The sequence below is a fragment of the Castor canadensis genome, chromosome 5 (assembly GCF_047511655.1).
Source record: "Castor canadensis chromosome 5, mCasCan1.hap1v2, whole genome shotgun sequence".
NCBI classification, from domain to species: domain Eukaryota; kingdom Metazoa; phylum Chordata; class Mammalia; order Rodentia; family Castoridae; genus Castor; species Castor canadensis.
The window spans coordinates 140,282,941-140,306,195 of record NC_133390.1 but is presented as its reverse complement, the minus strand read 5'-3'; the positions used below and the strand labels follow the sequence as shown (position 1 = coordinate 140,306,195).

Below are 23,255 nucleotides of genomic sequence, written 5' to 3'. Positions count from 1 at the left end.
ATTCACTGCTATATCTCTAGTGCCTAGAACACCACCTGGCACATAGTAGGTGCTCAATAAATGTTTGTTGAGTAGATGTATTGGTGCTTCAACTTTGGTGACTTCTAGCAGTGTCCCTCTTTCTATGGGAGGGATGCCCAGAAGCAGGAAGATGGGATAACATAAACCTCTAACTTTATTCTCTTCTCTCTGGCTAATGACCCGTGAGCATTTTAAGAAATATTGTTTTAGAGGAGAGTAGTTTTGATCTTCAATGTCCTTTAAAAGTCCATGTGTTAAAGACTGGTTCCCTAGGGTAGGTGTATTAGGAGGTGGGGGATCACTTGGGAGGTAGGACCCAGTGATAGGTCTTTAGGTTATTGAGGGTGTGTCCCTAAAGAGGACTGTGGGACTCATGGTCTCTCCTTCTCTTTTGCTTCCTGGCTGTGAGGTAAGTGGTTTTTTGCTTCATCACACACTGTCATCATGATGTGTTGTTTCCCTACAGGCCCAAAGCAATGGGATGATTGCAGACTGAAACCTCTAAAGCTGTGGGCCAAAATAACTTTTTCTGTATAAGATGGTGATCTCATGTATTTATATGGTGACACAAAGTTAACTTACACAGAGATAAAGAAAGGATTGCCCTTTTTCCCCAATCCACCTATCTCTTTCTTTACCTGTTGGTAGAGTAAGGAGGTAACATTAACTCAAGTCTTATCATCTATTGGTGGCCCAGGACAAACATGACTTCTAAGAATCCTATGACAAAAGAATTGTAAATATATTAATTCTTTAATTATCTTTTATGCAAATCTAGATTATTTTATTATGCTGGGGTTTGAACTCAGGGCCCTATGCTTGCTAGGTAGGCGTTCTATCATTCCAGCTATGTCCCAGCCCTTTTTGCTTTAGTTATTTTTCAGATAAAGCCTCACCTGGACCTCAGTCCTCCTACTTATGCCTCTTGCATACCTGTAATGACAGGCACATCCCGCATGCCTGGCTTATTTGTTGAGATGGGGTCTGGCCGACTCTTTGCCTGGGCTGACCTGGAACTGTGATCCTCCTGATCTCTGCTTCCCTAGTATCAAGGATTATATGTATGAGCCTGTAAACCCAACTTTTTATTACTTAGATTTGCTCAAATCACAATTATTTGTGCTAAGGATATCTCATATTTTCAAAAGATTTCTATAGTTTGTGCATTTTTGCTCATAAACCAAAAGAATATAAGAGTTGAACTAAAAAATGGCTTGAAATTTTCATAGTTCATTCAACAATATTCTGCTGATATAGGCAATATATCACAGCTAATGTGGCTTTAACCAGGGTGTATCATTTGTGTGTAAACAAGATATGGAGTTTGACTCTCTTTGGAAAATCAAATACTAAATAGTAGTCCTGTACTCCTGGACTTCTTTATGAAAGCAGAGGGGTGGTGGTCCCTTTCCATTGGCTAGGGTATTTACTCAGAGGTCTGGGTTTCACATAAAAGACAGGAACCACTGAAGTCAGTCTCCACTTCCAGGCAAAGAGTGCTAGTCAAAACAGTCAAAAAGGAAAATGGAGAGAATACTGACACTTTTTTTCTCAAGTCTTGTGGTTCTGTGTGTGGGGCATGGAGTATTTATGGATAGACTTTCTTCCAAGAAGCTGTGTGCAGATGACGACTGTGTCTGTAAGGAAGTTTTTATGCTTTTCATTCTCTTTCTATTGTAGAATTGGAAAAATATATCCACTAACAGCATAAAATCGAATTGTACTTTGAAGTGAATTTTCTTTAATGTGAATGTTATCAGCATTGCATCTCCTACTCTGTATGGTTGGTGTCTAACTATGGGGAATTCACTTGGCTAAGATTTTGCAGCTTTAATATTTTGGCTTTTTCACTCATCTTGAATTGAACCCCATCTGCACACTGGGGGTTATTAGTCACTCTGATTTCCTCGTTTTCTTATGTGTGCTGCCTTTTTACCATTGTAATATGTAGTCACTTCCTTTTTATTATTATTATTTTCTTCCAGATACTATTTCTCTGGCTAGAGCTCAAGAAGATTACAACGCCCCAGACTGTAGATTCATTAATGTTAAAAAAGGACAGCAGATCTACGTTTATTCAAAGCTGGTAAAAGAAAATGAAGCTGGAGAATTTTGGGCTGGCAGTGTAAGATGAAATTTTTTAAAAAAAAAATACACACATCTTGACCCAGGATGCTTTTAATTTTTCCTTGATTACCTATCTCCAACCCATTTTAATGCTTAAAACTAGTTGTTAAGAACAACATTGTAAATATGAGTGCAAATGCAAAATTTCAGCCACACTTGCTACTATTGCATTTTAAAGGAGCAAAGATAATTTCATGGCAAAATCAAAGGTAGGGTAATATAATGTTTTGGCAAGAAAAAAGTCATACACATTAGGTCTTGCCTGTCTCAAAGAGTTTGAATCTCATTCAACAGTGTCTGAGAGGACTTGCCAAGTGAAAGGTATGTGAATTGGTGGTCTGGTCATTTAAACTTTCAGTATTCCTTTAGGAAGCCTTACACTCTAATTCCAAAGAATCTGCTTTCTTGAGTTAAAACATATTGTGCAAGCCCTGGGGAGGGATGAAGCTGAGTTGATTTACTGTCTTTAGAACCCAAACATAGGTTCTAAAGTGATGAAGAATTAAATTGAAATGAATTCAAGAATCTGTTCACTTGAATTGGTAGACACTGAGAACTATGCAACCTGTAAAATGAAAGTAATTTACTTTTTAAAAAATTTACTGAGTTTCTTTTTCTTTGGGTTTCTGGCAAGTCACAAGATTGTAGAAAATAAAGTAATGCTAAAATAGTGAGATAAGTCAAGCTGGGCCACAGAAGAGTAGACGTGTAATTCCTGCATGTTAACTTAGCTGCTATAAGTGAATTTCAAATTTGGCTGAGTCCTCTAGACTGCAGAGTGAAAGGCAACATCTGCTGGTTGTATCATTCTCACTGTTAGCAAAGAGATTTCTCAGAAGACCTTTGCATCAGCTTTGCCCTGACTGTCTCTCTTTTGGGCACTCAGGTTTATGGTGATCATCAGGATGAGATGGGAATCGTGGGTTATTTCCCTGGCAGCTTGGTCAAGGAGCAACGTGTATACCAGGAAGCCACCAAGGAAGTTCCTACTACGGTAAGCATCTCAGAGGTGACCAGAGGAAGACTGATTTTAGGGTGATATGGTGTGGTTCTAAAAACACATTATGGAACTTACAGGATGTGGAGAACAAAGCCCCCCAACTTCCAATGGTGGCTTTTCTGAGATAGTAAGATTTGGGGAAGTATTTATATCAACTATCAATATTGAAAGCTTAGCTCACTATCTCTATAACTGCCCTCCCTTTGTTCTACTTGAGGTTATTAGTTATTAATGCTTCAGTTTACTGTATTTTTTAAACTTACATGATGTACAATTGATCCACAAAAATTGTATTTATTAAAAGTATACAACTTGATGTTTTGATATATCCACATAAATTATATGTTCACATCTAATTTCACATTGTGAAATGATTATCACAATCAACCTCATTAATGTCTATCATCTAGTTGTATGTGTGTGTGTGTATGTGTGTGTGTGTGTGTGTGTGTGTGTGTGTGTGTGTGTTTAAAGCACTTAAGATCTACCCTCTTAGAAAATTTCAAATACACAATACAGTACCCCTATTGTTTTAGATGTAAGTTTCCTGGAAGGAATCCATGTTGTAAAAGGAGAAATCAAAATAATATTAATTAATTTACTGATGGTTTATACTTATTTATGAAAGGCAGATTGGGCAAAAAATTAGTAACTGCTTTTGATAAGATCAAAACATTGTAGAAAAAAATTTGAATGTCTTATATTTGTGGCAGATATTCTACTTATGCATGCAATAGAATCTTACTCTTCTTAATGCCCTAGGGTCCTGTAAACTCATGGCAGAAATAAAAGATCCTTTCTGAGCTGCTTTGTAAGGTGGTTGTTTTGAAGTGCATCTCCCAAAGCTAATTACTGCACTTCAAACGCTGCCCAACCTACAGAGATACCACTCACTTGTCATTGCTTTTTAGTGCTGAGTTTGATCTGTCAACCATAAATTAAAAGTTTATTTGAGGACCTTCATTTTAAGTAGTTTTTTTTACTTAAACTGATAATTATTTTATATTCTTCGGGACTTAACCTTTACTTATTTTAAATCCAAATATCTCTTTGATTAAATGTGATTTTAAATAAAAAGAAAAAACCTACATCTGATTTCTGGCCCAGCCTGCTCAGTTCAATCTTTTTATGCTTTTGTGTTTTTCCAGGATATTGACTTCTTCTGTGAGTAAGAAATCCATTTAAACTTCAGATAAAAAGGAAGCATCAAAATGAAGAAAAGGTCAAAAATAATCTCAAAATGTATATCCCTAATTTCTGGCTTTGTTTCAAGAGTTTGTTACCTTACAGGAAGTCTGGGGCTAAGGGCTGAATGTGGATGATAAAAGGGGATTTTGAGCTTAGTCTTGTTTTCTGCTGGCAATCTTCCCACAAGCTGGGACAGGGTGATGTTTGACTCAAATACATGAATTGAAGCCAAAGAATTATTTTTCAGCCCAGGGAATCTTCACTTACATGGGACCGTATATAGTAGATGGTTTATTTGTAGTTATTTCCAAATAGTAATTCTTCCCAATTCTTTGACTCCTTGATGACTCCATAGGCTTTACTTTTGGATTCATAGATGTTTGGACTATGTCCCTAAATTTCTCTTTTGAAAAAGCTTCATAAATTATTTCAGTTGAATAACTTTAACTTTGAAATACTCAATTTGCCTTTATATAAATTTAAATGAGACGGTGATTATGTAGTACAGGGGTTAGTTTATGGAAATACTTTTAATAGAATATTTCCTTTTATTGGGTGCCCTCACTGGATCTTATTCAAGTTATTAAAGAATGAAGCCAAAGTCTGTGGGTTCTCTTGTCTACTTTTATTTCAACTTTTAACTTCTTGTTTCTGGGTAGTTAGTTCCCTCTAGACAAGGGTGATGTATCAAGAAATTTGGTGAGAGGATGCAGGTTTTATGATCTTGATACACACATGAGATTTTCTGTATTAACTGGAAACCTGCATTGGTTGTGTATAACTAATATAATTTTGATTTACTTATGAATTTTTGTTTGTTTACATGTAGTTAAAATACTTGTACTGTGCTTTAAAAAAACACTTCATAATTCTGAATGTTTAAAAATTAACATTTTTTTTTTTACCTTGGTGTAGTATACATTGATTAGGGGGTGGTGGAGAGCTTGGGAATGAGGTTTGCTGTTCAGTTTTCTGTGGTCTGGTCATTCCATAAGTGTGAAGAAGGAAGCAGAAGAGAACATTTAGAGCAAGTCAGGGACTTGGATCTGGGTCATTTTTCAGTTATATCCATGGTGACTTTGGGTGACTGTTGTTTTACCAAATTTTTGTGGAAGTTAGTCAAGTAAAACAGTACTCCTGAACAAAACACAACAAAAGAATCCCACAGTTTTCTTGAACCTAGCTCACTTCATTTAACACAGACTTCCAGATAAGAGCTAGGGCTTGCAACAACATTTTTAAGGTAAGAAATACTTACACTGTTTCTATTTCTATTTGCTTCTCACTTGTTGGCCTTCACACTCCAGACATGTTATCACCCTTCTAGACACCCAGCAGACCCATTGCACCATCCATCAGGTCTCAGGCATCCAGCCTCACTCCTTATGCTTAGGAAATGGATTCTGTTTCCCCAATCCTTTCCCACCCACCATGACTATTCCTATCCAGGAGCAGGTAAGTCATTGATTGGTTTAATTCTACAGGGGTGGGGGCGATATGCCTGCACCAAAAGAATGGAAGCACATGCAGGACTTGACCTGCTGTGTCTAGCCTCTTGGTGCCAAGTGCATCCCTGGAAGCTGATTAGACTCCAAATCTCAGAGCCCAGTACAGAATTTGTGAATCAGAACTGCATTTCAACACAACCTGCAGGCAATTAATGTACACTGAAGAGAGGCTCATTTTATGTCCTTCTCCTTATCTTATAGACAAAGAAATAAACAAAAGCCGGGTGCTGGTGGCTCACGCCTGGAGTCCTCGCTACTCAAGAGGGAGAAATCATGACTATCGTGGTTCAAAGCCAACTCAGGCAAATAGTTTGCTAGAACTGATCTTGAAAAGACCCATCACAAAAAAGGACTAGTGGAGTGGCTCAAGGTGTAGTTCCTGAGTTCAAACCCCAATACCACACACACACAGCCAGAGAACCTAAGAAATGAGACAATCCTACCAAGATTCAACAGGATCTTAACATTCTCCATCATATTGCAGGCACTCTTGACAGTCCATTGATCTGTATCCAGAAAAAAGGGGGCTGAGTGGTGACAGGATTAAAGAGGATGAGAGTCTGGGGCCCTTCCCAGTTCAGGAATTTTTCTTCTTTTCTCACTAAGAGGAAGGGAATTTTAGCACCTCTATGAGGTTGTCAACTGATGACATTTATCTATGACCCTTGAGTGAATCCTAGTTTGTAGGCTTCCTTGATGCTCCAAGGCAAGTTCCATTATATTATGTTGCCCAAGTTTTTCTGTAGTCTGTTGATTGTGTACTGGGTAGCTAAATCTGGCTACTCAATACCAGGATGGACCCCATTCCATCCTGGAGAGCCCCAGCTACCCAAACTCATTCTATTTTAACCAAGGTAGAATGTGAAGTCTCAAGATCCTCACTTGCCTTTTCCAGTTTTATTCCTCCCATCTTGCTGTCCCTGACATAACTATAGACTGATTAAATAATATTAAACAGAGAAGGAGAGCTACTGCCAATGACTTTCAGTCTATGATGTAGTTAATTCAGTTTAGGGAGTGGTTATGTTTTGCTGTGCAGCTGATACTAGGAAACAGAAAAAAAAAAGATTTTTATTCCTTTATCTCTGATCTCACAGAATATGGGGAGAGGAAGTATAAAGAAATAATACATGGCAGTGGATGAGGATGGGCAAAGCAAGCAGTTTCCATGGGCCAATGTAGAATAATTGGAAGATTTTGCCTAGAGCACAGGCATTCAAATAAGTTACCAGCATAGGGCAAGTAAGTAGAGAAACTGATTACAGCAAGAAGAAGTTGGGGCATTGTACATGCTAGTAGGCAATAAAATGAAATCAAGTTTAAAGAAATTGTGTTGGGTAGTTTGGGTGGCTCAGAAAAGTTAGTTGATGAGAAAAGAGCCCAGGGCATCATGGAACTTTGAAATAACGCAAGCTACCATTCTCTAGCTAACCTCATTGGGTCTCAGCTTTCTCGATTATACTTAGGATTAATAGCACCTCCTTGGCTGGGCTGTCATGAGAATTAAATGTAATGTGTGTATATGAGCAGGACATAGTAGGGACTTTAAGTGGCAGTCCCTATTATCTGATCTGCTAGGGCTGAATGGAAAATAGCCTTCCCTCAAGTTGCTGCTGCTATAACCTGCTGGATACTTTACAGATAAGAAATTGCAGTTCTTGATTCAGCCCCTGTGAAATTTCTAAATCAAAGATATTGGTAACACATTCTAGGCTTCATAAACTTTTGTAATTTTTATTTTTCTTTAAAAATTACCTGAAATTATCTGAAAGATTTCAGAGAGCTGACTTTTGAATTTCCTTTCTTTGCTCCTTAAGAATAATTATTCGGCAAATGGCAGGAAAAGGTAATTTAAGGCAGGGCTTTGGTTATCTGTTGAAAGCACAACAGGGTAATTCCTAAAAATAAGGCAGTCTAGTCCTGGTATAATAGCATTCCTCTTTGCTGAAAAGTTATAACTCTTGTTCAAGGGACAAGTGGGTAGAAAAGTTACTTTTGCTTTCTGCAAAGCCATAGGAGGTAAATCAGAAATCAGAATGTCCATCAAATATGAAGATTGGAAACGTGTCTTTTAAATTCTTAACATGAATTTCTAAGACCCTTTGCAAAAGCCTACCAAGAGTTTTTCAGACCTGCTGTATGAAATGGTAACATGAAGTGGAGAAGCTGAAGTAATTGTCAGAATTGGCCATTTAAAAGTCAACTTTTTCCAGAAATATCCAGGGCCTGAAGGTCCTCTCATGCTACCTCCCACTTCCAAACTGGTTCTGTGCAAATATCACTTGGGTGAAAAAATATCTGACTCACAGTTGTCTTAGTGTATTTTTCATAATGAACAATGTGACTACATCCAGTAGCACAGTGAAGTTTTAGAAAACCTCAGGATATTTCATTAGCAGAGAAGAGAACTGTAAAAGCATCAGTCTGTTTAACATCACCATCTTTGATAAATGTGGCCCATTACTGCTTCTCATATTTATTGACTAAGGAGGCATGTGTGCCCCCACGGATCAGATTCAAACACAGGATAACAGTAAGCTCATTCATGTCATTTTTAAACAAATCTCTGCAGGGGGAGAGCAGTTCAGCTCTGAGTGGAGGGAACAAATAAGAGCAAGCACTAGGAAGAAATTCATTTCTTCAACAATTACCCTCTTCTATCTCAAAATGATGAAAACAATAAGAGAAAAAAATTACTCCAGCTTATAATGTCCCTTGTTCTAGTCTTGAAATACAATTTCAGGCCTTCCGACATCAGCTGCATCCCTTACAGAGACCATGGTATATCAGCAATGTAACCAGGAAAATGATATATCGATCCATAGGCTTTATTTAAATCTACCCTCCATATAATATAAGCCATTATTAACTAAGACAGAGAATGCTCCCCAGCTCTGGTTTTAAATATTTTTCTAAATGAAAATTACTTTTCTGTCACATATGAGCAATCGTTTTAATCATTTTTCTCAAGTGTACACCATGCTACAGTCAGCACATTTGATGGGTGGTGCTACTAAATATCTCACCTCCTTGCCTTCCCTCCCCTTTTCCTATTTGCTGCAGCATGTGAATTTATTCTGGCCAAATGAACCAGTCAAGATGGGAATGTAATTTGAGTGATGCCACGTTGAGCTGGGGGAACAAAAGATGCCAATGCTTTTAGATTTCTAGCTACCAAAGACAAAATTCCTAAGTCATGCCAATGGATGTCCACTCAGCCACCTCACATGACCCTTGGTCAGTCATGATTTATTGGCTCACTTCCAGATCCTTCTCTTCTCCCTTCATGATCTGAAATGATTTTGGAGGCTTTAAAAAAAATCAGCTTTAGATCTTTCCTTGGGCTTTAAATTATACTATTAGTGCTGTGATAAGTAGGTTGGTAGACAAACCTTAATCCTTGACTTCTGAGAGCCACAAAGAGACAGCTTATTCCCTGGGAACCAGCTTTGGCTGCTGCTCAGTGGACAGGGCTCAGCTGAGTCTGTCTGTGCCCAGGAATAGATATGTATGCTGGTCTGTCCTGTAGGAAAAGGCCACAGCAAGTCCCCCTATTACCTGTGCCATCCAGTCAGATGATCATGGGGAAGGGAATCAACATTTGTGAGCAGTGTCTTAATCAGATAGGTTCCCCAGAAGCAGACCCTGAGATGAGGACTTATGTACAGTGATTTTTTTCAAGGAATGATTCTCAGGAGAAATAGTTAAGTGGGGGAAGGAGGGTGGAAAAGGAGAGGGAGCCCATGCAGGATCTACCTCAGGCAAAGTCTTATGGTGGCTGGCTGCACTTGACAGAGGACTCTGGAGTGTGGTAAATTATCTATCAAAGTCGCTAAGACCCAAGGAGAGGAAGCTAGCTTTCTTCTGGCCTGTCAGTCATTGCTGGAGTCTGAATGTATCCCCCAGGTTTCATGTGTTATAAATCCACACAGTCATATGCTAATGGCGTTTGAGAGATAGGACCTTTGGGAGGTGATTGAGTCATGAGGGCACAATGGATACATTAATTGTCTTAGAGCTGCTTTGTGGTAAAAGTGAGCTCTCTCTGGCATGCTTATTTTGTCTCACTGTATGAAGGTCTTCACCATCTTATGGTGCAGCAGCAAGAAAGGTCCTCACCAGATGCCAGCACCAGGGTCTTACACTTCCCAGCTTCCAAAACTGTGGGCTACATAACTTCTATTCTTCATCAATTACCCAGTCCCAGGTCTTTTGTTATAGTGACAGAAAACAGACTAACACCATCATTGACTAAGGGTTGTGGTAGGGGAGTGTCATTCCCAGGCAGTTCAGCATGCCAGCAAAGTGGTTTTAAGTGGGCTGGTGGTGCTGGGGAATGGAAACAAAACACATGGATTATAGGAGGCACGTTCGCAGGCACCTGGGTTGCGCTGATTCCGCCTGCTCTGACTTCTCATTTCATTTCACCCTTATACCATCTCTGAACATGCACAAACCCCTGCCGCATCTTCTGAGTCCAGTGGCTTCAGATTTCCTTCTTGGTTTACTTCTGTGGGTCCTGAAACTTTCTGAGTTGCAAGTGACTGAGAAACTTTGGTGGGACTAGGGTGACCTCCAGTGGTGAGCTTGGATCCGACATGCAGCAACTTGGAATCAGTGCATTCAGAATCATCCTCAGGCTTGCTTCTCAGATGGGTCTCCATATCCCCCAGCACACACACACAAAATCTTAAAATCTTTTTTTTTTGAAGTTTTTTTTGGTGGTACTGAGGTTTGAACTCAAGGTTTCATGCTCGCTAGGCAGGTGCTCTACCACTTGAGCTCCTCTGCCAGTCCTAAAATCTGCTTTAGTCTGTTTTCTTATATACATGGGGTGTTAATCTGCTTCTATGGGTTGCCTCATAATAATTTCAACTGAAAAATTCACATGTTAGAGAAACGCTGACATTTCCCTTTCAGAACCATTTTGCATGTTTGCTTTTGATAAGGAGTCCTGCAGAGTTTATAATTTGTTTTAGTTGATTTAAATCATTTACAGAAAAGCAGAAATAGCACCTTGCATTCAGTGAGTACAGACTTGTCTAGAAAACAATTATCACAGCTCAAGCCCCCTCCAGGGCACTGTGGGGTGGCTGAAAGGCACAGGACTTGGTGTTCCAAGTCACTCACTTTGGAAAGTATGAGAGCAGGGATCTGAAGCCACACAACATAACTTCATGATCCACCCACAAGCTGTCCATAACACCCTGCTGGAATATGAGGAATGAGAAATACATGTGGGTTTTCACTTCATCTACCAGGGTGACTCTTAACTGGGGACTATTTTGATCCCTCTTTGTATCCTTGCCAGGGGCATTTGGCCATGTCCCAAGGCATGTCTGAGTGTCACAACTGGAGGGGGGCACTACTGGAGGGGGGCAGGGATGCTGCTTAATATCTGACAATTCTCAAGACAGCACCCCAACAAAGAATACTCCAGACTCCACTGAGAATGGTGCCATGGTCAAGAAATCCTTTTCTAAGAGGTGATATTAATTGATTAGTGAATTTTGAAAGAATGACAAATGCTAGGAAGGCCTAAGCAATTTTCTGGCTGGGAGTTTGTTTTCCAAGTGCAGTCTGGATGTCTTTGTTTTTGATGAGCTATTAGGTAAAGCTGATACCTGAAAAATAGGTTTGCATCCTAGCCTACATATCAACATGCCAGGCAGAGCCATCGACACAGACACGGAACAGCCATTTGCAGTGGTGTGATCTCCTGCCTTCATGATTTTAGACATGTTCCTCTTGCCTTCCTTGCTCTCAATCCAACATTTTGTCAAATGCTCCCTCACCCCCATCAGCACTACATGAGGGCTCCACTCCAGGCTTGTGCAGGATTGACATGTGAGGGGGTCAAAAGGACTGTGTGTATTTCTTCTGGAGTCCTTTTTTCTATCTCCTTTTGGAGATTGCTTAATTGCTTTTTAAACAGCTATCATGTACTCTTGGCTTTACAGCTTCTTCCCAAAGATGATTACAAAGCCCTATTATTTTTCAAATAAAAATAGCACTTCCTTAGCCCTCTGTCATGTATGCACTGTCAATTTCAATAGCACCAGCTGTCGCTAGCAACATGGATTTCTCTTTTCCTTTATTTGCCTTTCTTTGCTGTTGTCATCCATTTAACCTTTCTCGGGAGAGCTTCCTAGGCACACAGGTATATTTATAGGGTCTCTGTGCATTTGTGGATACAATTAAAATTTAAATACTGTGCACTGAACTCAATGTCAACACTTCTCATTTCTTAGAGGAGGAGTTTACTTAAATATTAATAACTAAATGTGCAATGTACTTTGTAGCATATGATTCAGTTCAGAGAAGGGGAGAAATATATCGGTTAGTTCTCATCTATTACAACTGGGCCTTTAAAAGGGATACGTACCTAAGCATAGAAAGCTCATGCTTATAATTCCAGCACTCAAGAGGTGGAAGTAGGAGGATCAAGAGTTTGAGGCAAGCCTGGCCTATAGAGTGAGACGTCTTAAAAGAAATGTTGCTGGCAGGGGATGGGGGTGGGGGTGAAAGACAATTGGAGGCCTAATGCCTAGTTCAAAATGTATTTCTTTTTCTCATATTGAAAGCATACATGAATGTAGACTTCAGACGAAACTTAAATTCAATTCTTACTCTAGCTTGTTATTGTTCATATCTTGAATAAGACTTGCATGAGTTTTTGAAGTTGTTATTGAATATAAATTTAAAAGAAATAAAGTCTTTTGCTCTTGCATGACATTGTATTGAGTTTTTCAGAATAAGCACTTTGAGAAACAGCAAAGTAAAAGATTGCCAAAGTACATACTATAGGGTGGAAGTTAAGTTTGGGATCTCCAAATCCTATATCTGAATGCCTTCTCCCCTCCTGAGACTTGACAAAAAGGGACATTCACACAGTTAAAGAACTAGGTTAGTATCCAAGTGCCTCCATTTCCCATCTCCATCTCTTCAGTGGCATAGGCTGGACTGGAGAACATAGCTAAACCTGGAAAATCCACATAAGGTTTCCTATATTCTAATTCCTTAACTGTAGGTCACAAGAATGGGATTCAATTAGCCATATGGACCAATAGCTTATCCTGTTCATTACAGTCAGAAAAGTTAAAACAAAAGAGAAGAACAATACATGTATTGATACCTGATCCATATCACCTGCATCTTGCTTGATGGCTTTTAGGGTCACTGGTGTTCACCCTTTCACAGAAGTACGGAAGTGCCAGAAATTAACACCCACTTGCCAGGAGCACATTAACAGATGATTGGCAGGGGTGTGTATGTACAATGTAGAAGCATGCTCCAACTGGGGAGGGGATTCCTCTTAGATATGTAGTTTCCACCTTCTTCTAGAAGTCTTCAGTGAGATTGAGCTCCAGAGTCCTCTGGGATGACCTTCTTGATATCACACCCATCCTTTGTGACTCTCTTCCCTTCCCTGCCTCACTTTCTTCCTCTCCTACTGATGCTCCTTGTGTTCACCTCCCAAACAAATTTCTTCAGCTCAGATCCTTGTTTCTGGGTCTGCCTTGAGGAAACCAAGACCAAACATATGACTTGTTCTGTACCTAACAGGTGGGCCCCATCCAGGGGAGCTGGAAGTCAAGCTGGGTGTAGGAAGAAGAATCAATACTCAAAGGTGCAAGAGATAACATAGCACCATGCCTTCTGAGATCCTGTTAGTCTTCATGGAGAACTTGGCTTAGCTAGTGTCTCAGATTCTGACCAGTAAAACTTGCAATTCCTTCTCCATTGTGGAAGAGATAATAGGGGCAGGGTAGCAAGAGGGTGGGGATTTCTTCTTCAAGTTCTCACCTCACCTTACCCTACCATCCCCAAATAATGGAAAAATGTGAAAACAAAAGATTTCTCTTCCCAACAGTTCAGATTTATCCTGAGCTATTCACATGGCACAGTAGCAAACACTCCGAGCTGTCTATGGAACTCCCTGCAAGCCCACATCTCCATAGGAAGACAGAATAGGATTTGTCTCTATTTTATATTCAAAGCTTCTCACCGTTTCCAGCCACCCAGCTCTTTCAGATTCATCACCTGCGACTTACTGTTCAAACAAGACTGTTCTTTAATTCCTCCATTTCCTTGTAAGAACACGACTTAGAGCTATGAAAGACTTGTAGTGCAGTCTATTGGGTGTACTTTATTAAAAGGTAAGATTATGCTTCAAGCAAAGGTTAGGCAAACATTTGCCTAATGCTTCAAACTCAATAGAAGGGAACATTTTCTCAAGTCAGGAAGCTGAAAAAAATGGCTGCCAGGTTAAGAAAGGCCTTTACTTAAAGGTCAACCAAAAATATAATGGGAAAGACTAAAAAATCTTGAAATAGGGTTTTTTTGTTTTCTTTTTTTAAAAAGAGACTGTAGGTGACTATTTGCCTCCTTTTAAAAGTTAAAAAAATTCTTTTTTAACTTTTTTAAAATTAGCATACATTAATAGTATGAAGGGGTTTCATTGTGATAATGCTATAGGTGCATGTGGTATACTTAGAACAAATTCACCGCCCCCATTATATTACCTTCATTATCCCCAAGTGCAAATGTATTTTTGAGGGAGTGTCATTAAATTGGTCCTGGATGTGGCCTCTAATTTAAATAGGAGGAAAGTTGTGAAGCATTTGTAAGTGCCAGCCTCTCCCAACCCCAGTAGTACTCTAGCAAGAGTCCTGAGTGCCCAGCTTCTTTGTGGCACTGGCTTTCTCCAGGCAGCTCCATGTACCAGGATCACTTTCCATCAGGATCCCATTTTTTCAGGGAACAGGTGGATGGAGAAGAAAGCAGCAATTCTAGAGCCTGTTCTGAGACCAGAAACTTCATATGTCCCAGGTACAACTTGCACCATGGCTCTCTGTCAAAGGAAGGAATTGCAGAGCCTGGCAGGAAAATGGGGACAGTAGCCAGGTTTGGGAAGCTTCTCAATTCTGCTGAAGCCCTATGTGTATGAGGCCAGCTATAGTTTCCTTAGGTTCTAGGCAATACCTCTCCTTTCCATGACCAAGCAAATGAAGAGATAAGGATGCAGTCTGTTTTTTTTTCTTTCCCAAGCCCTTGTCTATTGCCCTCCAAGTTCCAGCACTTTTTTTTTTTGCATTCTCACTTGATTTAATAAAACTCCCTCAGAAACTTTTTTGAACTTGTTGAACAGTATTAAAATGACACTATAACATAGGTAGATTTGATGGATGGTTTTGGTTCTGTGAGATATATAGCAGGTGGTTCACTTCTCCAAGATTTATTGTATCAGTTATACAAATTTTGAAACACTGCTAAATAGTCATTGTCCTGAAGCCCTTCACTGCACATCTGTCTCACAAGTCCTGCCCCTGAGAGATCACTAGGATCTGTCATAGTTACAGGGTTAATCCTCGGAGAAGCATATGTCCCCTAGAACTCTGCATATTCTCTGTAATCCTTTTGTTCAAATCTAGTGGGACTTGGCTCTCCTCAGTTCCCTTCTCTGGGATCTGGATATTCAAAGTCCCCATGCTTTTCTAGCTCCCTGATGGCTCAAGCATGTTTCCTATATTTTGTCCAATGACCACACAAATGAGTAGATGGGGATGCTCTTGTGTTCTTTTTTGAGCCCTTGGTTTTATACCCTTTTGTGGTTCTTGATGAGAGGGTCAGTTACAATAAAAAGCCAGTCTAACACTACTGGAAGAAGGAACCATTTGTGCACTTCCTATGTTGAACTGTTAGGTACCTATTTGTTACTTGTTAAACTACTAAGTTTGATTACTTGAAGCCAAATAAAATTCTAACCGATAAGCTTGCTGCTATTTGGACCGTGCTGTATGTGTGGTCCATACTCAGTTAGCATGCATAACTTGAGCATGTGGTCTGAAGAGAAGGGGACTGAGCAAGCTGCCTTGATTGGAGGGGAGAATCATAAAAATCAGGCTCTTGAAAAACAGAAAGTACTTCAGGGTAATCAGAGAAGGATAATTTTTTTTTCATTTTGAAAAAGGGGAAGAGATCCGTAAAGTGTACTAACAGAATGAAAGGGCTTTTAGAGAGAAAACTTTAGAAACTGCTGAGTGGTAATATTTCTAACGCAAGTTAATAACTTGCAGGAAACCCAAGAGGGAGGCATTTTGTCTTAGCTTTGCCATTAAGCACAAAGCAGAAACTTTCAGCACATGATTTATAACACTCAGAGCGCTGCAGATTTCATTTAAAAAGTGCTAAATAAAGCCTGACACCTCCCAAGATGTCCCATAGCCAGGGATATGGAGAGATAAGGGATCTTTTCCAAGGTCAGACTCTAGGAATCAGGGAGCCCACTGATATGAGTAGGTTAAATGAGAAACACACAGATATGAGTAGCTGTTAGTAATATACTATCTCTATGACAGGTTGTATTTTCCAAAAATGATCCTATCAAAACACAAACTCTTCTCACAATAGCCATAGACTTTTCCAAAAAATGGTGGGGCCTCCCCCTTCCACACCCAGATGCATGGTATATGTTCATCTATATGATGGACATGATTTTGTATGACTTCCAAGGATAAGTCAAAAAGAACAATGCAACATTCATTGGCTCTATTAGAACTGTTGACCTTGGAATCCTGCCACCAGCCACCTGGAAAGACCACTGTTGTTTGCTCTAGCTACAGACCTCATTGAGGTCCTAGGTGACAGCCCTATTGGTGAAGTGAATTGTGAAGGCTGGAACTTCATGGAGTTCCTACAGATACAGGCCCAGGTGGAGGGCCTAAGGTTAGGGAGGAGGAGCACATGCTGATGGGGGCATGTGGCACCTGAGGGATTTGTTGCATTCATCATGTAATCAGAAACCTCTTTGGTTCTGCTTGTTATAATGCTTGTGTACTTTGTAATGTTGTGTAATGTGAGCAGAGAAGCCACCTGGAAAAATAATGGTAGTTTCTTTCTTGCCTGTCCTGAGATGCTCACACTTTGTCTGTAGTTACAGGCATACACACTCAGCTAGACTTCCAGAAAGTTTCTTCTGTCTTTGTCTTTAATCTGTTAAGAATTTAAGTTTAGGATACTTTGGAAAGGAAATTGTCATCCATCAGACAGAACATTTTATATTGGAGACAGGGTTGGAAAATATTATTTATTTATTTTAAGTAATTCATTCATTTATTGATTTTTTGAGACAGGTTCTCACTATGTATCCAAAGCTGGGTTTGAACTCCCTATCCTCCTGCCTCTGCCTCCCAAGTGCTCAGGTGTGTGTATCACCCTGGCAAAGAAAGGTTTTTTTGTTTTTTGCTAAAGTAGAAAATGTTTTGAAAATACTGCAGACGAAGCTGCAAGAGATCAATCAAGACTTGGCAGAAGATGGTTCTGAACTCTGGAGCTCCTACAAAACTGAAACTGAGGACCCTGGAAACACAAGTCCCAGGACCCACAGGAAGTGAGAAGCAGATCTCTGCCCAAATCTAAAATGAGTGAAGCAACAGAATAAGTGGAGAAACATTTGCAGGTTTGCACTTCCCAGTGGGGTTGGGAGAACTGAAACCTTCTGCACAAAAACTGTGTGGAGAAGGTCCATGCCCAAGCAACAAAGACACCCAACGGGCAATCTGCTGAGAAAAACTATGGGACCAGTGAGAAGAAGTGGAGCCACACACAGTGCTCTGGGCACTCTCTGGAATGGGCAGCAACTTCCCTAGAGTGCATGCAACACTTCTCTCACCCCCCACCTTGGAACTGGAATGACTCCCTGTTGCCAGTGAGACCCCCATTTGAGCTCACATGACCACAGGCAGAAGGCTGTGAGGATCAGGTACCCAACAGGGAAAATTTACTGGGACCCAACAGGGAGCTGCATCTCCAATCCCTCCAGAGGTTGGGTGACATCTGGACAAAATCCTGCACTTGGTGTATAATTACAGTCTGTAAGTTCTGGGGGCCTTGAAAGGTGAGAACATTGCAAATGTGAATAGGGGTACTGACAAGTTGTCAGTACAAACTCTAAAGAGTTAGATCTATAAGCACCCTCTCTCTCCAGCACACTCACCAACCTAGAGGCAGATATCCAGTTTAGTCTGCCATCTAGTGGATGGAAAGACTCAGACAAAGAGGGGTGGGACAAGAGCAACAGCAATAGAAAATTTACAATTTTTATGTAAAATTTATGCCCATTGCTGCTGAAACTGTGGTGTGGCTCTCTTATTAGTTTACTTACAGCTATTTTTTTCTGTACATTCCAAGAGCAATTTTGCCTTCTTGCTCCCCAATTCCATCTTCTGACTTCCCTCCCTCCTTCCCCTGTCACTGCAATCATCTACAAGATCCCTGTAAACCACCTTTAACTTTGCAACCCCAAACTTCATCCCCTTTCTACCATCTTCCTCAATTTATACTTTCTACCTGTCAACACCAGAACAACTCCCTAGCTCTCAATCTCCTTCCTCTTTGTCTACCCTCCCACAATTCTCCATTACTACCAATAATTCCAATAGATAAAAGGATTCCCAGATTTTCTTTTTTTTTATGTTCTGTAGAGGTTATATTTGTTTGTCTGACTGTTTAATTTTCTCCATCATTTGCTCCCTCTTTCTCTCCTATTTTATTACCTACCTAATCTCTTCTACCCATTCTAGTCTGCTTCTTAATTAATACCTTATATTAGCTCAGCCACCACACCCTCCTTCTATGTAAACTTTTCACCTCTTATTATCCACTAGAACTTCCCTTTGTCTCTGTCCCATCACAACTCTTATGACCTTTAGCTTTCCAGAACCATGAAGATTCACCTTTGTTCCAAGAGAAAACCAAACATACTGAAATAGTAGCAGTAAATGATCTTCATCAGGGATTACTGTTATTTCAAGGCTGCAGTTCAATAAAAGTGATAGCTTTAGTAGCTAAGCCTCCTTGTCCTATGTGGAACAGGGGGTAGAATTCAACATCTTGAGAATAAGAAGCTGAAGGGATTAATATTGAGCCACTTACTTTCCCCCATCTTGAGACAAGAACATATATCAGAGCTCAACTACCACCCAATTCTATACAATCTTCCATAAAACCCTAATTAAAGTGGCACAGGGGACTGGAAACTTGAACCAAAAATAACTTCAGATGTATAAATTTCAATCCAGAAATATGAAGCAGGAAAGCAATAGCTTTCCCTCAAAAGTCAGCTACACCACTAAGGATCTAAATAGTGAAGAGGAAGAAATATCTAATATTGAATTCCAAAAAATAGCAGTAAAAGTGACTAATGATCTCAAAGAAAGACACATAAGCTAGTGTCTGAACTCAAAGAGGACATGAATAAATAACTAAAAGAGGTCAAAGAGATGTCAAACAAACAGATGAATGAAATTAAGAAGACCATGCATGATATGAAAGAGGAAATCAATAAGGATGCAGAAATCTTGAAAAATAACCAATCTGAAATGAACAGCTTAATATCCCCAATTAAAATCTCAATTGAAATCTTGGCCAACAGAGTGGAGCAAGTCTAAAATAGAGTATCAGGAACAGAAGACAAAATAGAGGAGTTAGATCAAATAGTCAAAGACCATGAAAAAAATGTCAAGAAAATATGAATGGAACATGTAAGAAGTCTGGGACATCATCAAAAGATCAAATCTCTGAATCATGGGTATAGAAGAAGAAGAATAAATACAAACTAATGGCATATATAACTTATTCAATAATATAATAGCTGAAAACTTTCTCAACTTTGAGAAAGGGAAGGACGTCCAGCTCCAGGAAGCTTATAGAACATCAAACCACCAGGACCAGAAGAGAAACACCCTCACACATTTCATAATCATAACACTAAATATAAAAAAACATAGAAAGAATTCTGGCAGCTACAATACAAAAGAGAAAAGACTGGTCATATATAAAGGCAAACCCATCAGAATAACAGCAGATTTCTTAACACAAACTCTAAATGCAAAAAGTCATGTAAAGATGTATTTCAGGTCCTGAAAAAAAACAATTGCCAGCATAGACTAGTCTATTCAGCAAAACTATCCTTCCTAATTGAAGGAGAAATGACAACCACCCATAATAAGCAAAAACTAAAGGAATTTATGACCATCAAACCAGCACTGCAAAAAATACTTAAAGGACTCTTACACACAAAAGAAGAAATTAGAGTCAGACAGGAAGACGCAAGAAAAAACAAATCCTTTTGGTCAAGCAGACTAGTAAACAAGGATTAGTGGAAAAGTAAACATCAGGGGAGTAAAAATGACTGGAAACACCACACACCTCTCAATACTAATACTGAATATTAATGGCCTCAATGCCCGAATCAAAAAATGTAGAATAGCAAATTGGGTTAAAAAAGAAGACTGAGCCATATGTTGCTTACAAAAGACACATCTCACTGAGAGAAACAAAATCTGGCTTAAAATCAAAGAATGGAAAAAGATTTTCCAAGTAAATTAACCCCATAAACAGGTGAGTAGCTATATTTATATCTGACAAAGCAAACTTCAGACTAAAATCAGAAGAGACAATGACAATCACTTCATATTAAGTAAAGGAATAATTCATCAAGAAGAAATATTAATTCTTAACATATATGCACCAAACATAGGGGCATCCAACTACATTAAAAAACACTAATGGATTTAAAAACACAGATAGACCCTCAAGAGAGTGACAGTGGGAGACCCGAGTACCCCATGGTCACCAGGCAAAAAAATCTACAAAGAAATTTCAGAACTAATCCACAAGTGGACATTATAGACATCTGCATAGTATTTCAGCCAACCACAATGCACAATACAGATTATTTTCAGCAGCTTATGGAACTTTCTCCAAAATAGATCATATTTTAGGTCACAAAGCAAGTCTCAACAAATTTAAGAAAATTGAAATAATCCCCTGTGTCATATCAGATCACAATAGAATAAAACTAGAACTCAAATGAAACCACAGAAAATATTTAAACACATGGAGACTGAACAATGTACTGCTGAATGACTGGTGGGTGATTAAAGAAATAAAGGAAGAAATCAAAACGTTCCTAGAATACAATGAAAATGAAAATACAACCTACTGGAATCTGTGGGACACAGCAAAGACCATCCTAAGGGGAAAGTTTATAAGTGCCTACATTAAAAAAACCCAACACTTCTCAAATAAACAACCTAATGTTATGCCTTAAGATTCTAGAAAAACTAGAACAAACCAAACCCAAACTAGCAGATGGAGAGAAATAATAAAGATCAAGGTCAAGATTAATGAGATTGAAACCAAAAGACTATACAAAGGATCAATGAAACAGAAAGTTAGTTGGTAGAAAAGATTAACAAGATCAACAAACTCTTAGTCAACATGATGAAATGGAGAAGGGAAAAGCCCCAAATTAATAAAAACAAAGATGAAAATGGGGACATAATCACAAAACTGACAAAATCCAGAGCATCATTAGAGAATTCTTTGAAAACTCACATTCAAGTAAACTGGAAAATCTAGACAAAATGGATAAATTTCTAGATGCATATAACCAACCAAAATTGAACTAAGAACATGTTAACCATCTGAATAGGCCTATTACAAGCAATAAGTAAAGAGCAGTAATAAAGAGCTTCCCTACAAAGGAGAGCCCAGAACCTGATGGAGTTATGGCTGAATCCTACTAGACTTTTAAAGAAGAACTAATACAAATACTCCTCAAACTTATCCAGGAAATAAAAAGGAAAGGAGCACTACCAAATTCATTCTAGGAAGCCAGCACTGCACTCATTCCAAAACCCATAAAGATACAACAAAAAAGAGAATTAGAGACTATATCTTTAATGAAGATAGATGCAAAGATTTAAAAAAATACCGGCAAACAGAACTCAATAGCACATCAAAAAGATCATATTCCATGACCAAGTTGGTTTTATTCCAGGTATGCAAGGAGAGTTCAACATATGCAAATCTATAAATGTAATACAGCATATAAACAGACAAAAACCACATGATCCTCTCAATAGATGCAGAAAAAGGCTTTGGCAAATTTCAGCCCCCTTTAATGCTAAAAGCTGTGAAGAAATTAGGAATGGAAATAGAAGGAAAGCTCTTCAACATAATAAAAGCTATAGCCAACATTATATTAAATGGAGAACAACTAAAACCATTCCTGCTACAGTCAGGAATGAGACAGGGTGTCTGCTTTTCTCACTGCTATTCAGTATAGTTTTAGGATTCCTAGCCAGAGCAATAAGACAAGAGCAAGAAATAAAAGGGATTCAAACAGGGAAGGAAGAAATCAAAATATTCTTATTTGCAGATGACATGATCCTATATCTAAAAGACCTGAAAAGCTCCACCAAAAAACATAGAAACCATAAATTCTTTTTGGTAAAGTAGCAGGATACAAAATTAACTTACAGAAATCAGAAGGCTTCCTATATACTAACAATTAACAGACTGACAAAGAATCAAGGAAGCAATCTCAAAAAAAGTAAAGTATCTTGGAATAAATTTAATGAAGAAAGCCAAAGACATTTTCAATAAAAAGTATAAACCACTGAAGAGAGAAATCAAAGAAGACATCAGAAGATAGAAAGATCTCCCATGCTCATGGATTGGTAGACTCAACATTGCAAAAATGGCCATACTACCTAAATGTAATCTACATGTTCAATACAATTCCCATCAAAATCCCAGGGACATTATTCACAGAGGTAAAAAAATCAATCCTAAAATACATATGGAAGCACAAAAGACTTGGAATAGCCAAAGCAATTCTAGGCAAAAAGTCCAGTGCTGAGTGAGGAAAGCCTAGAAGCCAGGTGAAGCTGATGAGATGGCTCAGAAGAGGAAAGAGGAGAGAGGAAGACTGTGGATGTTTTGCTGAGAAGATTTGAAGTTCTTTTCGTCAAAAGGAAGGAGAGGATTCTAAGATGGTGGCTAGAGGGAGGAAGCAGAAAGCAAGCCTCCTATAGTGAAATCTTGGAGAGACACAGGAGACACACTTTGCAGGCATAATCACTGAGAAGAGGCATAACTTTGACCCCTCCACACCTCCAGCCAGCGCAGAGAATCTCCACTTCACATTAAACAGAGAAACCAGGAGGGCCCCTGGGCCGCCAGTTGCCCACGTCCAGACGGCTTGGGAAGACGCAGACCAAGTGAGCTTCAGGGTACATGGTAGTCCCACAGACAAGCCTGGGCCAGAGCAGCATAGCCCCCTGGACAGACCAACCTCCACCTGGGGAAAAAAAGAGAAACTGAGTAATAAGCAATAAGATCAATAAAGACACGTGGGAAAGAGAGTGGGGCGCACTGAGCGCCAAAGATTGGGGGAAGGGAATCCTTCCCGGAACTGTAAATAAACAAGCTGGCCTGGCCGAAGAGCCTCTGGCGGGAGCAGGGGTGTGTGCACAGCAACCAGGAGCAGGAAAGCTTGTGAGAGTGGCAGAGGGAGGAAAACTGCACAGGAGAGGAGGCAAGACCCACTTCCCACGTGA

General features: G+C 39.4%; 1 protein-coding gene across 1 annotated transcript; it reads left to right on the top strand.

Moving 5' to 3' along the window:
- Positions 1–1,407: 1,407 nt before the first annotated feature.
- Otor (otoraplin) lies at positions 1,408–4,980 on the top strand. Its single transcript, XM_074072403.1, has 4 exons — positions 1,408–1,660; positions 2,007–2,146; positions 3,035–3,142; positions 4,297–4,980. The coding sequence occupies exons 1-4, from the start codon at positions 1,546–1,548 to the stop codon at positions 4,318–4,320; spliced, it is 387 nt and encodes a 128-aa protein (XP_073928504.1). The 5' UTR covers positions 1,408–1,545; the 3' UTR covers positions 4,321–4,980.
- Positions 4,981–23,255: the final 18,275 nt, after the last annotated feature.

Coding starts and splice junctions, on each gene's coding strand:
- Otor (XM_074072403.1), top strand. CDS start 1,546: ATGGAGAGAATACTGACACTTTTTTTCTCAAGTCTTGTGGTTCTGTGT. Junction 2,147..3,034: donor GAGAATTTTGGGCTGGCAGT/GTAAGATGAAAT, acceptor TTGGGCACTCAG/GTTTATGGTGATCATCAGGA. Junction 3,143..4,296: donor CCAAGGAAGTTCCTACTACG/GTAAGCATCTCA, acceptor GTGTTTTTCCAG/GATATTGACTTCTTCTGTGA.